The sequence below is a fragment of the Gekko japonicus genome, unplaced genomic scaffold, assembly GCF_001447785.1.
Source record: "Gekko japonicus isolate JY-2015 unplaced genomic scaffold, Gekko_japonicus_V1.1 scaffold2139, whole genome shotgun sequence".
Taxonomy (NCBI): domain Eukaryota; kingdom Metazoa; phylum Chordata; class Lepidosauria; order Squamata; family Gekkonidae; genus Gekko; species Gekko japonicus.
Genome location: NW_015170952.1, coordinates 188599 through 201869, shown reverse-complemented (window position 1 = coordinate 201869; position 13271 = coordinate 188599). Strand labels below are relative to the sequence as shown.

General features: G+C 44.1%; 1 protein-coding gene across 1 annotated transcript in view; it reads left to right on the top strand.

Moving 5' to 3' along the window:
• Positions 1–8477: 8477 nt before the first annotated feature.
• KIAA0232 (KIAA0232 ortholog) overlaps positions 8478–13271 on the top strand; it is a 55876-nt gene continuing 51082 nt past the window's right edge. Inside the window, exons 1-2 of the mRNA XM_015418901.1 lie at positions 8478–8517; positions 10178–10689. Coding sequence (XP_015274387.1) covers positions 10459–10689 — 231 coding nt within the window. The 5' untranslated portion in view covers positions 8478–8517; positions 10178–10458. The remainder of the gene's footprint in view (positions 8518–10177; positions 10690–13271) is intronic.

Here is a 13271-nt window from a genome sequence, read left to right as displayed (position 1 = left end):
AAGGGGGGGGAAGAGGGGAAATATCCCCCTGCCCCATTCCCCCCCCGGCCTTTTCATCTCTACGCAACTGTATATATTATTTAAGATGATTTGTGTTGTTAACAAGAAACATGTTATCTCCGGAGACACAAATCCACAGTTTGAGAACTACAAAATAAACAATTTGTGATAGTATCTTCTAGACTGAATACTAAGTCTTGTGGCAGAGGTAGAAAGATTAACCTAAACAATTCTTACAGCACCCTTTGGGAAATTGGGCCCTCTAATCCATTAATTGCCAACAAAACTCCGCATGGTCAAAGCAGTGGTATTCCCAGTAGTCATGTATGGCTGCAAGAGTTGGACTATAAGGAAGGCCGAGCGCCGAAGAATAGATGCTTTTGAACTATGGTGCTAGAGAAGACTCTTGAGAGTCCCTTGGACTACAAGAAGATCCAATCAGTCAATCCTAAAAGAAATCAACCCTGACTGTTCCTTGTTCCCTGGAAGGCCAGATAATGAAACTGAAGCTCAACTACTTTGGCCACCAAGAGAAGGGAGCACTCACTGGAGAAGACCCTGATGCTGGGAAAGATTGAAGGTCAAAGAAGACACGGACGGCAAAGGATGAGATGGTTAGACAGTGTCATCGATGCAACGAACGTGAAATTGAGCCAGCTTCAGAGGACGGCGGAAGACAGGAAGGCCTGGCGGGATCTGGTCCATGGGGTCGCGAAGAGTCGGACTCGACTGTGCGACTGAGTCGGACTCGACTGTGCGACTGAACAACAAAATCCATTAATTATTGGAACTCGTTTATGAATTATTTCCTAAACGATTCATGACTATATTGTCTCATATTATAGAATTACAGATTAATAATCCCTATCCCAAGGTCAGATACCTTTGAGCTATCATGTACTTTAATGAAAAACTGTCTAGATAGGTTTTTCCTCAAAAAAGCATTTTATCAGAAAGTCTGTTTTTAAAATCTGATTTTTTAAAAAAATAATTTCGTTGACTTTTATCCACCCCGCTTCCTGGAAGGGGAAGAGCTCATGTTCCTAGAAGGAAAAATGGGGACTTATCTGTTCATCTGGTAGCAAGATTGACTAGGCACATGGCTATTGGTTAGCCTGCATATTTAGTCATAATTTGATAATTAGGTAAATACATTCAGACTAATGGGTGAAATGCTGATCCCTGGAGATGCCTGAGCAGTCTGTTCTGCAAAATAAGTCTTTATCGGGAAGACAAACTTTGTTTTAAAAAAAAGCAATTAAAAGATAATCAATATATTATAGTGCTGAGGAAACTACATAAGCAGAATTCTGTTCCTGTACACCAAAGTGGACTCAAAAACTTTTCTGTAGGAAAATTTATAAAAAAACTAAAAAGCATTTAGGTAGAAAAATATTGCAAGGGGGAGGGACTCATACTTGAGGTTTCCTGCCAGATGTGTTTCTCACATACTGCATAACTTAGGTACACAGACTTACTTCAGTTCCAAGGCAAGATAATTACTACTTTGCATCCTGAAACATTAAATATTGATTGTTTAAAAAAAATCCGTGCAGATGTAATGATTTGTTATAGTAGTCATTTAGCCACAAACTATTTAGTGTACAAGGAGGAAGTGTCTAATCCTGTTTCTCCAGCCTTGACAGACTAATTCTTACTTTAAAACAATAATTAACAAAGCAGGTACAGCAGCTTCCACAGGAACATACTATCTGAAGATCTGTAGGAAATTATAATACCTGTTTCCTAAGTGATTGTAACTATTTCCCTTTGTTCCAAAGCATATTAAAGAAATCTATGCTTCACCTACTTGGCTAGTTTGTCACCGCCAGTATTTTTGAACCGTTTATTAGAAAGACCTAAAGAGCCTCTTGCTCAGACTGAAAGAGGAGAGTGCAAAAGTGGTCTTGAAGCTCAACATCAAAAAAACTAAGATCATGGCATCTGGCCCCATCACTCCTTGGCAAATAGAAGGGGAAGCCGTGGAAGTAGTGACAGACTTCACGTTCCTGGGAGCCCAGATCACCGCAGACTGTGACAGCAGCCATGAAATTAAAAGACGCCTGCTCCTTGGGAGGAAAGCGATGGTGAACCTAAACAGCATGATAAAAAGTAGAGACATCACCCTACCAACAAAAGTCTGCATGGTCAAAGCAATGGTATTCCCAGTAGTCATGTATGGCTGCGAGAGTCGGACTATAAGGAAGGCCGTCAATCCTAAAAGAAATCAACCCCGACTGTTCCCTGGAAGGCCAGATAATGAAACTGAAGTTTTGGCCACCAAATGAGAAAGGAGCACTCACTGGAGAAGACCCTGATGCTGGGAAAGATCGAAGGTCAAAGAAGACGAGGATGGCAAAGGATGAGATGGTTAGACAGTGTCATAGATGCAACGAACATGAAGTTGAGCCAACTTCAGAGGACGGTGGAAGACTGGAAGGCCTGGCATGATCTGGTCCATGGGGTCGCGAAGAGTCTGACTCGACTGTGTGACTGAACAACAACAAATCCAGATAGTTGTTTGTTGCATTTGTTAAAGAGGCCAAAAATAAATAAATAAATAAATAATTTCACCAATTATAAGAGGGTTTATGAATCTGCTAGAATCTCTGGAGCAATCATAAAGGAATTTGTGTAAAAAAATTAAAAGGAGGACTTTGTGGAATGTGTTTTTCCATTCCTTTGATGTCTCTCCCCTGCTGCTCTGAAGGGTTAGGATACCTTCTGATCAGAGTGGGGTTCAACATGCGCTGTAACTCGCAACAGTCGCCAGAAATTACCCTTCCTGTCTTGTGCAGGGTCTTTTGGAAATAGAGCAAGAGCCTGTGCAAGAGTGAGGATGACTTCTTCCTGCCCCCACTCTGCAAACAGAACAAGAACTGGCTGCAGACCCTGCTGCCGCCACCTGCTGCTGTGTTCTGGGGTGTCCCTCTGGCGCTTTGGAGCAGTTGGGGGAGAGTGGGAGCTTAGGAGTCAGAAGAGGGAAAGATCCATTCTGTGAACTTGCATGCACAGTTCATGGGATCTACCCCCTTCCCCCCAGAAATAATTATAGAAGAAGGGTAAACCACGTGGGTAAGTCACCAGGCCTCACAAATATTGTAAGAGAATTTTTGATCAACTAGCTATCATTCTGATAAATTAAGTTCAGTCCAAAGAGTGTTGGAAGGAAAATAGCAAGTAGCCCTGCTAAGAAAACGCCGATGCTGTTGAGAGAGATCCAGTAGGAGTTCCCATGCTTCAGGTTGTGCAAGATGTTTCGTAAGTTCTGATGGCACCTCTTTTGCAAGTGGAAGAACACTTTTAGATTTCCCCCCCTCTTTTCTCTCATGAAACTCTGGCCAGGAGATGTAGAACAGCACTACCGCAAGGAAGAGATGTTTTCTTCATGCAAAAGGGCATCTTTGCATCTGAACCAGTGTCTTGAATTATAGATTACCAGGTACTTGGAAAGATGAAAAACAGTATCAAAACCTGATCTCAACCTTTGAAACCAGAGCTATATGGACTAATTCCACTTTTAAAGTAGTGTGTTAAAATATGGACTGTATTTTGGCATGAATTGTAAAACCCATTTGCAAATACCTCTGCCATGGTAGCAGAATGCATGATTTTTTCTCAATGTGATCAAATCCCTTATTGAAATCACACAACAGCTGTGCATACCGCTCTTTAGAAATGTTAATGGTGCATATAATATAGAGTTCATTGTATTATTTTCTGCTCTTTATAAAGCCAGTCAGGCAATCTGCGACATACCTTCATAGGCCCCGTTCACACGGGCCGGATATTGCAGGAGGGGGGCGTGGCTGATTGCCCCGGAGCGAACTACCGTGCGGCCGCCAGAGCAAGCATCCTGCTGATGTCCCGTGGTTCGGGGGGAGGTGAATCCTGCGGCAAGGCAAAGAAGCGGTGCGGCAGGGGTTGTGGTTTTTTTTAACCAAAGTGTGCACATGCGCCATTGGGTGCTAGTGCGCATCCCGTGGAGGCTTGGGGAAAAAAAACCTTTTCTCGACGGGACATGGGCAAGCGCCGGATGCCATGAGCTACCACCGGAAACGTGATCAGATGCCAGCCCTTGCCCCACGGTTTCCAGAAACTAGTACCTTGGAGGTACTAGTTTTTTATGGCGCATCTTCGGCGGGAAGCCTCGGGTTCGCCACAGGAGCTCTACGCTTCCCAGATGTTGCGGTTTGATCGCGCCCGGAAAATCCGCCTATCTTCCGTCTCTGTAGCGTGGCTAATGCTCCGTGTGACCGCAGCCATAGAGATGTAAGCCAAGTCAGCACACTTGATTAGGCTGAAAGTAACTGGCTCGAAGTCCCTCAGTGAGCTTCATGGCCGAGCATGGATTTTAACTTGGGTCTACAGTCCTGAGGACTGGAAGGTAGCTAATGTAAACCCCATCTTTTTTTAAAAAAAAAGGTTCCAGAGGAGATGCAGGAAATTACAGTCCAGTCAGTCTAAGATCAATACTGGGTAGGTTGGTGGAATCTGTTATTAAAGATAGAATTAGTAAGCACATTGAATGAACAAAAGCTATTGAGGAATCAGCATGGATTCTGTATGGGAAGATCTTGTCTCACTCACCTTTTAGGCGGGGTGAACAAGCATATGGACAATGGTGACCCAATAGATGTTGTTTACCTAGACTCCCATAAAGCTTTTGATAAAGTTCCTCATCAAAGTCTCCTAAGTAAACTCAGCAGTCATGGGGTAAGAGGACAAGTCCTTTTGTGAATTAAAAAGTGGTTAATTAACAGGAAACAGTATAAATGGGCAGTTTTCACAGTGGAAGGTGATAAGCAGTGGGGTACCACAGGGCTTGGTACTAGGTCCCGTGCTTTTTAAATTGTTCATTAATGATTTGGAGTTGGGAGTAAGCAGGCTAAGTTTTTGGATGACACTAAGTTGTTCAGGGTGGTGAAAACCATGGAGGACTGTGAGGCATTCAAGAGGGATCTGTCGAGGCTGGATGAGTGGGCATCAACGCAGCAAATGAGGTTCATTGTGGGCATGTGCAAAGTAATGCATGTTGGAGCCAAAAATCCCCGCTATAAGTACACATTGATGGGGTCCAAACTGGCGGCAATTGACCAGCAGAGAGATCTTGGAGTCGTGGTAGATAGCTCACTGGAGATGTCAACACTGTGTGCAACTGAAATAAAAAAGGCCAATGCTATGCTGGGGATTATTAGGAAGAGAATTGAAAACAAATCAGCCAGTATCATAATGCCCCTGTATAAATCGATGGTGCGGCCTCATTTGGAGTACTGTGTACAGTTCTGGTCACCATACCTCAAAAAGGATATTATAGCTTTGGAAAAGGTGCAGAGAAGGGCAACTAAATTGATTGAGGGGCTGGAACACTTTCCCTATGAAGAAAAGTTGAAGAGCAGGTGTGACTTACTCCTCTTTTGTAGATGTGAAACTTAACAGATATTTTTGAAAGAATAATGGGATGTAAGACTGGAACCACTCTGTTTTGTTGGCTAGTTGCTGTCTTTGGGGATCAGGAAATGATTATTAACTTTATTAATAGCAGCACCAATGGCAATTGTGCCTGGGTGGAAGAAGGTAAATTAATAGATTGGTTGTTTAAAATTAGGATGTGGCCTCTGTGATTCAGTTGACAAACTATGTATCAAAATGGAAAGATGCATGGAAAACGTGCTTGCAGAAAATGAATTTTGTTTGTGATGTTTTGTTTCGGAAAACGGTAAAATATTCATTAATTTATTGTCTGAAAATCATTATGGCCTATTTGACTTCCTACATTGCCTCACGTAATCCCATTTTACAATTTTGGTGTTAGGTAATTCGTAATGAAATGTAACTTAGGTGGAGTACAACGTTCTAAAAAAAAACCTGGTGGGACTTGCTTCCAAATACCTGTTCATAATTGTGCTGCAAGTTAATTAGGAGGATGTGATGCATTATAGTTTGCTTTGAGCCCTTGGGATATGGTACAGAGACACAGGCAGGGTTGGTGTCAGTATTTGTGTCTGTTGCTCAGTCTCAGTCCTCTTTGAGGATAAGTGTCAGTTCTGTAACTGAGCTAATAACAAAGCCTTGGTATCCACAAGGCGAACATAAAATACTTAGTGATGGACCTGAAGGTCCACTTCTACTTCTAGAAGGGTATTTCTGGACTCATAAAATATTAAAGTAAAGGTAAAGGTTCCCTTGCTCGAAAGCCAGTCAAATCCGACTCTAGGGTTGCGGTGCTCATCTCCGTTTCAAAGCCAAAGACCAGCACTGTCCGAAGACGTTTCCGTGGTCATGTGGCCGGCATGACTAAACACCAAGGCGCATGAAACGCTGTTACCTTCCCACTGAAGTGATACCCTCCATTGTTCTCTGTGGTGGGAAAAAAGTAACTTTTTTCCCACCATAGAGAACAGTGGAGGGGATGGGGCAACCTGTTTGAGGGCCTGTAGAATTGGACCCCCTGATCCAATGTTCTTCAAACATGGTTGGTATCTTGGGGAGAGGCTTCAGCAGCTTACCTGCGAGTTTGGAGCCTCTCCCTCAAACCCCCTCCCCTGCAGCCCCCAGAATATACCCTATATTTTCACCATTGACTTCAATGGCCCATAGGATATAATGGGGCTGAAACTGACATTCGGCTGGCCTAAAGACTCCTGAATGGCTGGTACTGCCGAAATTGACATGCAGGAGTCTTTATGCTGGCCGGAATTGATTCTGCCCGATTCAAGTGAATCGGGCCGAATTTGGTTTTGTTTGTTTTTTTGCACGCCCCTAGTCAGACCATTAGTTCCAATACTGCCTGCTTAGACTAAAGACAGTCTCTGTAAAGACACAGTTTCTATAAAGAAACAGTCTTTACAGCCTGTGGGCTCAAGCAAAAGTTTTGTCTGGTCAATTCAGTTGCCTGAGTTTATTTATTTTATTCCATGTATATACCACCCTCCCCGCATGGCAGGCTCAGGGTGGGTTACATCACATTTGATAAAAAATACAATATGTACAATTAAAACACTAGTAAAATACCACAATGGCCTTCATCCGGTGCCGTTGTCATTGACATTAAAACTTCACAGATGCTAACTCTGGTATGCAGTTCTGACCCGTTGAGGGGAGGCCCAGTAAAGAGGGCGGGACCCTAGTTAAAAGCCTGGTGGAAGAGCTCCGTCTTGCAGGCCCTGCTGCACTGTAAAAGGTCCCACAGGGCCCTGATCTCATATGGGAGCTCATTCCACCAAGTAGGGGCCAGGGACCATGAGAAGGTGTTGATTGGCAGATCATAAAGCCCTTTGGGGCTCATAGCATTGCCAGGAATTAAACCTGACCTATTGCCCCCACTTCCCAGGACCTCAAAATCAGAACATTTTATTTGATTTTTCTGTGACGTTTCATGTAGACTCTCTGGAAATGCAACGAATTCTTTTCTCACAGTTGCGTGCGCTGGAACACGAAGCTGTCCAGGAAACACCTTGTATACCACCCATATAGGCGCCATGACGACATTCTCAATAATGATGCTTGGGTTTGTGGGAGTAGCTGTAGTGTGGTGGAAGAAAAATATGCTAAACCTGACTGCTTTGCATTTTAAGATATTCACATCTCCCAGCCGTAAGTGCATGGAGTGCAAAATCAGCTGAACCTCTTTATAGGAACACAGTCATGCATGGCTTGGAACTCCTGGTAACTAGTATGTATTTCTGACCATGGGATTATTCCTGATAATAAGTAGCTGTTGTCCTGTAATGAGTAGAATCTTGTTGGGTGGTAAGCAGATAGATGTTGCTTTTGTTTTTCTATAGGCTATGCCGTCACTCATTGTGTCCAGAAGGATGGAAAGGTACTTTCCATCTTAATCAGTTGTCCTGGGTAACACTGGTGTGGGTTTTTTTTTTTTTAAAGTTTACTGTGAAAATGCTTCTAGCATTACATACATCTGTGTTAAAAAGTCACATGGATTATGTAAACTATTTTATACAGTATGGTATGTAACTTCATATATAAACTACTGCTATCTGCTATGAGTCTCGTTGAGAAAGCTTTGTGATACATGAAGTGAATTGGTGAATTGCTGTAGCCTGCTTTTATAGGTGAAAGTTTTGAAGAATGGGAATGACTCCAAAAGGTGTAGCAAAGCCTTGTAGAGAGAGCGGCTCTGCTGAAGTTCAGGCGTTGAGCTCCTTCTTGGCCCGGTTCTCTTTGATGCAAGATCTCAAAGCTGGTGTGGGGTGGTGGACAGGCCAAACTTTTCACTCTTATGACTGCCGTTGAACCCCTTCCCTCACCGAAAGCCAAGCTGTAGGTTGGCAGGAAAACCACCTCATGACTTCAGGCAGTTTTCTGGGCTTTTCTATACCATTTGGTTTCAGCAGCTCAACATCATCTATTATGTTGTCCTTTGGCTTATTCTGCAGTTCTTGGTTCCTTTGATAGAGCAGTGGGGTTGGAATGAGCTGAGAATGGGAAGGCAGAAGCAAGCCCCGCCCCCTGTAAATAGCCCAAGTGATGCTCCGAACCTCAAACACGCAATGAGTAAGTAAACAGAGGATGAGGAGCCTTGCTAATTTGCCACTTGTGGAGCTGTCCGTGGCCCATTCTGTATCTGGAATTTGCTCTCTTGTTTTACCAAACCCACATTGGAACAGAAGAAGAAGAGATTGGATTTATACCCCGGCCTTCACTACCCAAAGGTGTCTCAGAGCGGCTTACAAACTCCTTTCCCTTCCCCTCCCCATAACAGACACCCTGTGAGGCAGGCGGGGCTGAGAGAGCTCTTGACAGAAACTGCTCTTTTCCAAGAACAGCTCTTGTCAGAACTACAGCTTGCCCAAGGTCATCCAGCCAGGTGCAAGTGAAGGAGTGGGGAATCAATCCAGTTCTCCCAGATTAGAGTCCGCGCACTTAACCACGACACCAGACTGGCTCTCAGAAAAAGGTGCTGCTCAAAACGGCATTCAGATACCCCGGGCCAATGCTGTACTGACTGCAGAGTCACCCCAGAACAGCCATAAAACAGCCAGAAATCTATGCAGACTGTACCACAAAACCAAGAGATCGAAGAAAGTGAAACCAGCATGCAGTATGGAGGCTACCATAAGATCCGACAAGCAAAGAAAGTGGCATGCAATGTAGAGGGGAATTTCTGTTCCAACATGGGCAGCGGAGCAAATGCTAGATGCAGAACGGGCCCATGACCAGTGTTCCCTCTAAGCTGAGTTAGTTTGAGCTAGCTGCCAGTTTTTTAACCTCTGGCTCACACCTTTTTTGTCTTAGCTCAGTAAGGCTGGCTTTAGAGCAAACTAATTGATGCAGCAGCCAAATCGCTCACTCACAACTTTAATGCCAGTAGTTCACAAAGTAGGATTTTTGCTCACAAGACTCCACAGCTTAGAGGGAACATTGCCATGACTACTAAAGTTGCCCTAGGGAGTGTTCATACTTACGTGATGTAGGGCCTGTGTACATTGCAGAGCTGCAACACAGTGCCATATTGTTTTTTTAAAAATCTAAAAATGCATTATGCAGTGCTTAGGTACGGCATTTAAATATTCATGTAAAATACTCATAACAAGCTGGGTTCCTCCCAGGAATCGTGGGAGAGGAGAACAGTTTGGAAAACACACACACACACACACACACACACCCAATTCTGTAAGCTTTCAAGCTCTTGAACAGACTAACTTCCTCCTCCTCTTCAGCTCACTTGCTTTCCATCAGGTTATTCTTGAGGGTGTTTGTTTTTTCTTGTTCATTTGCAAAGTCATTATTTCTTCTGAGCAGGTAGAAACCCTTCCCCTGTTGATGTGTGGTCTAGTACCACCACTCTTGCAGTTGTCAGAGGGCTGTCTAATTTAAGTACGGTGACGTGCATCATTTAGTGATTTTTGTAGTCTTAGCCATGCTTTCTCAAGGTCAAAAAAGTGAGCTCTTTGGCTTCAGGGAGAAGGCAATTGGGCACCCATGCACTTTCACACACCAGATATCTTTCCAAGTCTCACTTAATTTTTCACACTCTCAATATTCTCCGTGGGCCCTTGTCTCAGAATCTTCTCTAGAAGAGGTTTGCTTTTTTGTAATAAAATGATAAAGAGTTTTAAGAAACCAGATCCATTGACTTTGACTTGTGTGTCCTGCTGAATTGTCCTTTGTCTTGTTGATGGATGTCACAACTTCTTATTTTTTCCTCTTATAGGTCCTGCTGGGGATTTGCATCTGGCTTCAATGTGAAATTAAGGTAGAAAAATGCACATAAACATGTGTTTCCTGTTAAGATTTAGTGTACTCAGTGGTTATGCCTGAAGAGTGGGTCTTGTCTTTAGACGGATAACTGCCAGGAAATATAAATGATTGTCCTAGAAGTCAAGCTTCTCTCCTCCTTACTGGAGTGAAAAAAAAAAGTCCACCTCCAGGTTCCTACGGAATATCATCTGCAGAAAATGCATCGCGTTCTAAGGATGACAGCCACCTAGATTCATGCACCCAATCTGTACAGTTGTTGTGGATGGTTTGCCATCTGAAAGCTCCTCAAGCTCCTGTCTGGGCCCGGTACCTGTTTCTGAAATGTCTCTGCTTCATGCTTTGGGCCCAGTGCAGACCTGGCTGGGACAAGAGCTAGAAAAATGTGGCATTGATGCCATGATTTATACTCGCTATGTCCTCAGTCTTCTGCTGCATGATAGTTATGACTACGATCTGCAGGAACAGGTATTTACTTATTTAAGATGTGTTTTGAGTAAAAAAAAGAGTGCATGTTTTACTTGTGTGTTGCATGTCGAAATTCTTTGTGTTCCTTGATTTTAGTTTGCGACTTAAATAGTAAATGTTCAGAGAAGAAAAAAACTTACGCTTGGGTCCAGAGAGCTGCGTTGGGATTTGGACACATTCACAGGATGTTTGGCAGTGATCAGCTGATTGCTGTGTCATATCACAACCTGGTCCGGAAAATCTGATTCAAAAGCAGTTTGCCACATAGCGCCAGGGATACAGACCTTTGAAAGATGCAGAACGCTTCCTTGGATGCAAGGAACGAATAGTGTCTGTAAAGTGTGTTGTGGGATTTGTTTTTAATGAGATTTCTGTAAAATTGCTATATGACAGTTTGAAGAAGATTCTAAACGGGATGACCTGTAAAGGAACTTGCATGGCTTCTCATTGAAACATAAATACATTGAGGTCCGAGTGTGCCGCATGATGGAGTGATCTACCATCTCTAGTTCCAGCTCCTGCCAACCTAGCAGTTCGAAAGCAATAAATTGCAAGTAGATAAATAGGTACCACTCCAGTGGGAAGGTAACAGCGTTCCGTGCGCCTTGGTGTTTAGTCATGCCGGCCACATGACCACGGAAATGTCTTCGGACAGCGCTGGCTCTTCGGCTTTGAAACGGAGATGAGCACCGCAACCCTAGAGTCGGATTTGACTGACTTTTGAGCAAGGGCGACCTTTACCTTTACCTAGGATATGGTACAGCCATGAAAATGCTGTTCGGAGAGCGTAATGGGCACATGAGCATATACAGGGAGATGTCACCTGATAAATGAGGGGCCAAGGCTATGAAGGGCTGTGAAGGCAGCAATCACCATTTTGAGTTGGGCCTGGGAGCAAATAGATAGTAATAAGTGTAGGTGATGCAGTGCTGGATGTCATAGTCAGCTGACCCCAGTCTTGCTGCCGCATTTTGTGCCAACTGAAACTTCTGCTGCATCTTCAAAGCGAGCCCTCTGTAGAGCTTATTCCAGTAGACCACTGTGCAGGTTGCTATGGTGTGGTTCAGTGTGACTAGGTCAGCAGAGCCCAAATAAGGGGCCATCATCTCAGCCAGACGTAGTTGAAATAAGGCACTCCTAACAAACTGTGCCAGTTTGCTTGTCCATGGACAAGGCCAAGTATAAGAGTGCTCCCAATTATCTTGCCTTGCTAAGGAGAGATTAACCTTGTGTAAGGCTAGTAGACTGATATCACTCTGCCTTCCCAACCAGCATTACCTCCATTTTGTCTGGATTAAGCTTCAGCTTGTTCCTCTTTTAGCAACATGGGTGTTCCCCTTTTTCCCCCCCCGCAAAAGAAAACAGGAAGTGATATTTGATACCGCCGCCAGTATTGAGTTGCAGAGGCCTGTGTACTCCAGAATGTTAAGCTTTCTTCTAAGAAACAGTTTGTAGAGGAACTCTTGTTTTGGGCCCAGGGCAACTGCACAGCAGTAAAGCCCGCTCAGTCAGGTTACAGTTTCACATAGCAGCCAACCAGATCCCCCTGGAGAGCCAGCAAACAGGGCGCAGGAGGCCAAGGCCTTCCCCAGTTGCTGCTTCCTAGCACTGGTAATCATAGCTTTGCCACCTCTGAATACGGAGGCTCCCTTTATTTACCTTGGCTAGTCACCTGTGATGGACCTCTCCTCCAAGACTCTGTTTAGCCCTCTTTTAAAGTAATTTATGCTCATGGCCATTACGATGTCTGCTGGCAGTGAGTTCCACAGTTTAATTACTTGTAGAGTAAAGGATGTCCTTTTCTCTGTTCTGAGCCCATTGCTTACCAACTTAATTGGGTGTCTTTGCGTTCTCCTATGCTAGAGAGAACTCCACTGCTGCCTGCTCTGTGCTCTGCAGTACTCTACTTGGCCAGAAGGGGCACTGCAGGTCACACACCCCTAAATAATCCACTTTCAGTGCACTTTCCAACTGGATTTTACTGTGTGAACTGGCAAAATCCAGTTGGAAAGTGAATTATGTAGTGTGTGTGACTGTAGTCCAGGTTTATCTTGAATCCATAGTGCTTTCTTCAGCAGGTATAATACTGATCTTCGACGTGGTCTTTGTGCTTCACACCCATGGGATTCAGTGCGCACGCGCTGGATTGATCGGTGCTGTTGCAAGCTCTATTCAACAGATTTTTGTGCCCAGTCCCTCCAGGCATGCGCAGGAACCCCACCGCGCATGCCCAGAAGGGTGGGCGCGGACATCCCGCCAGTTCCTTTCTTACCGCCGCGTTGGAAAGACCTCTTTCTCCGACGGTCTGATCGGTTCGCTGATAGCTTCTTCTAAAACTCTCAGCTCTTCAACGATACTTCATCCTTTTGCTTATTTTGTTCTTCATTCTACTCCTGATTTATGAACCAAGGCAATGAAGCAAGATAGCCCTGCAGTGCTGTTGCCGAAGACTGAGATACAGGAGTTCTTGGGATGCGGCGTTAAAAAGCAAAACAAACCAATGCAAAAACACACAAACACAAAAAACCAAACAGCTAAAAGTATCTTATAGTACAATTTTTTAAACTCTGGGAAAGAGAACT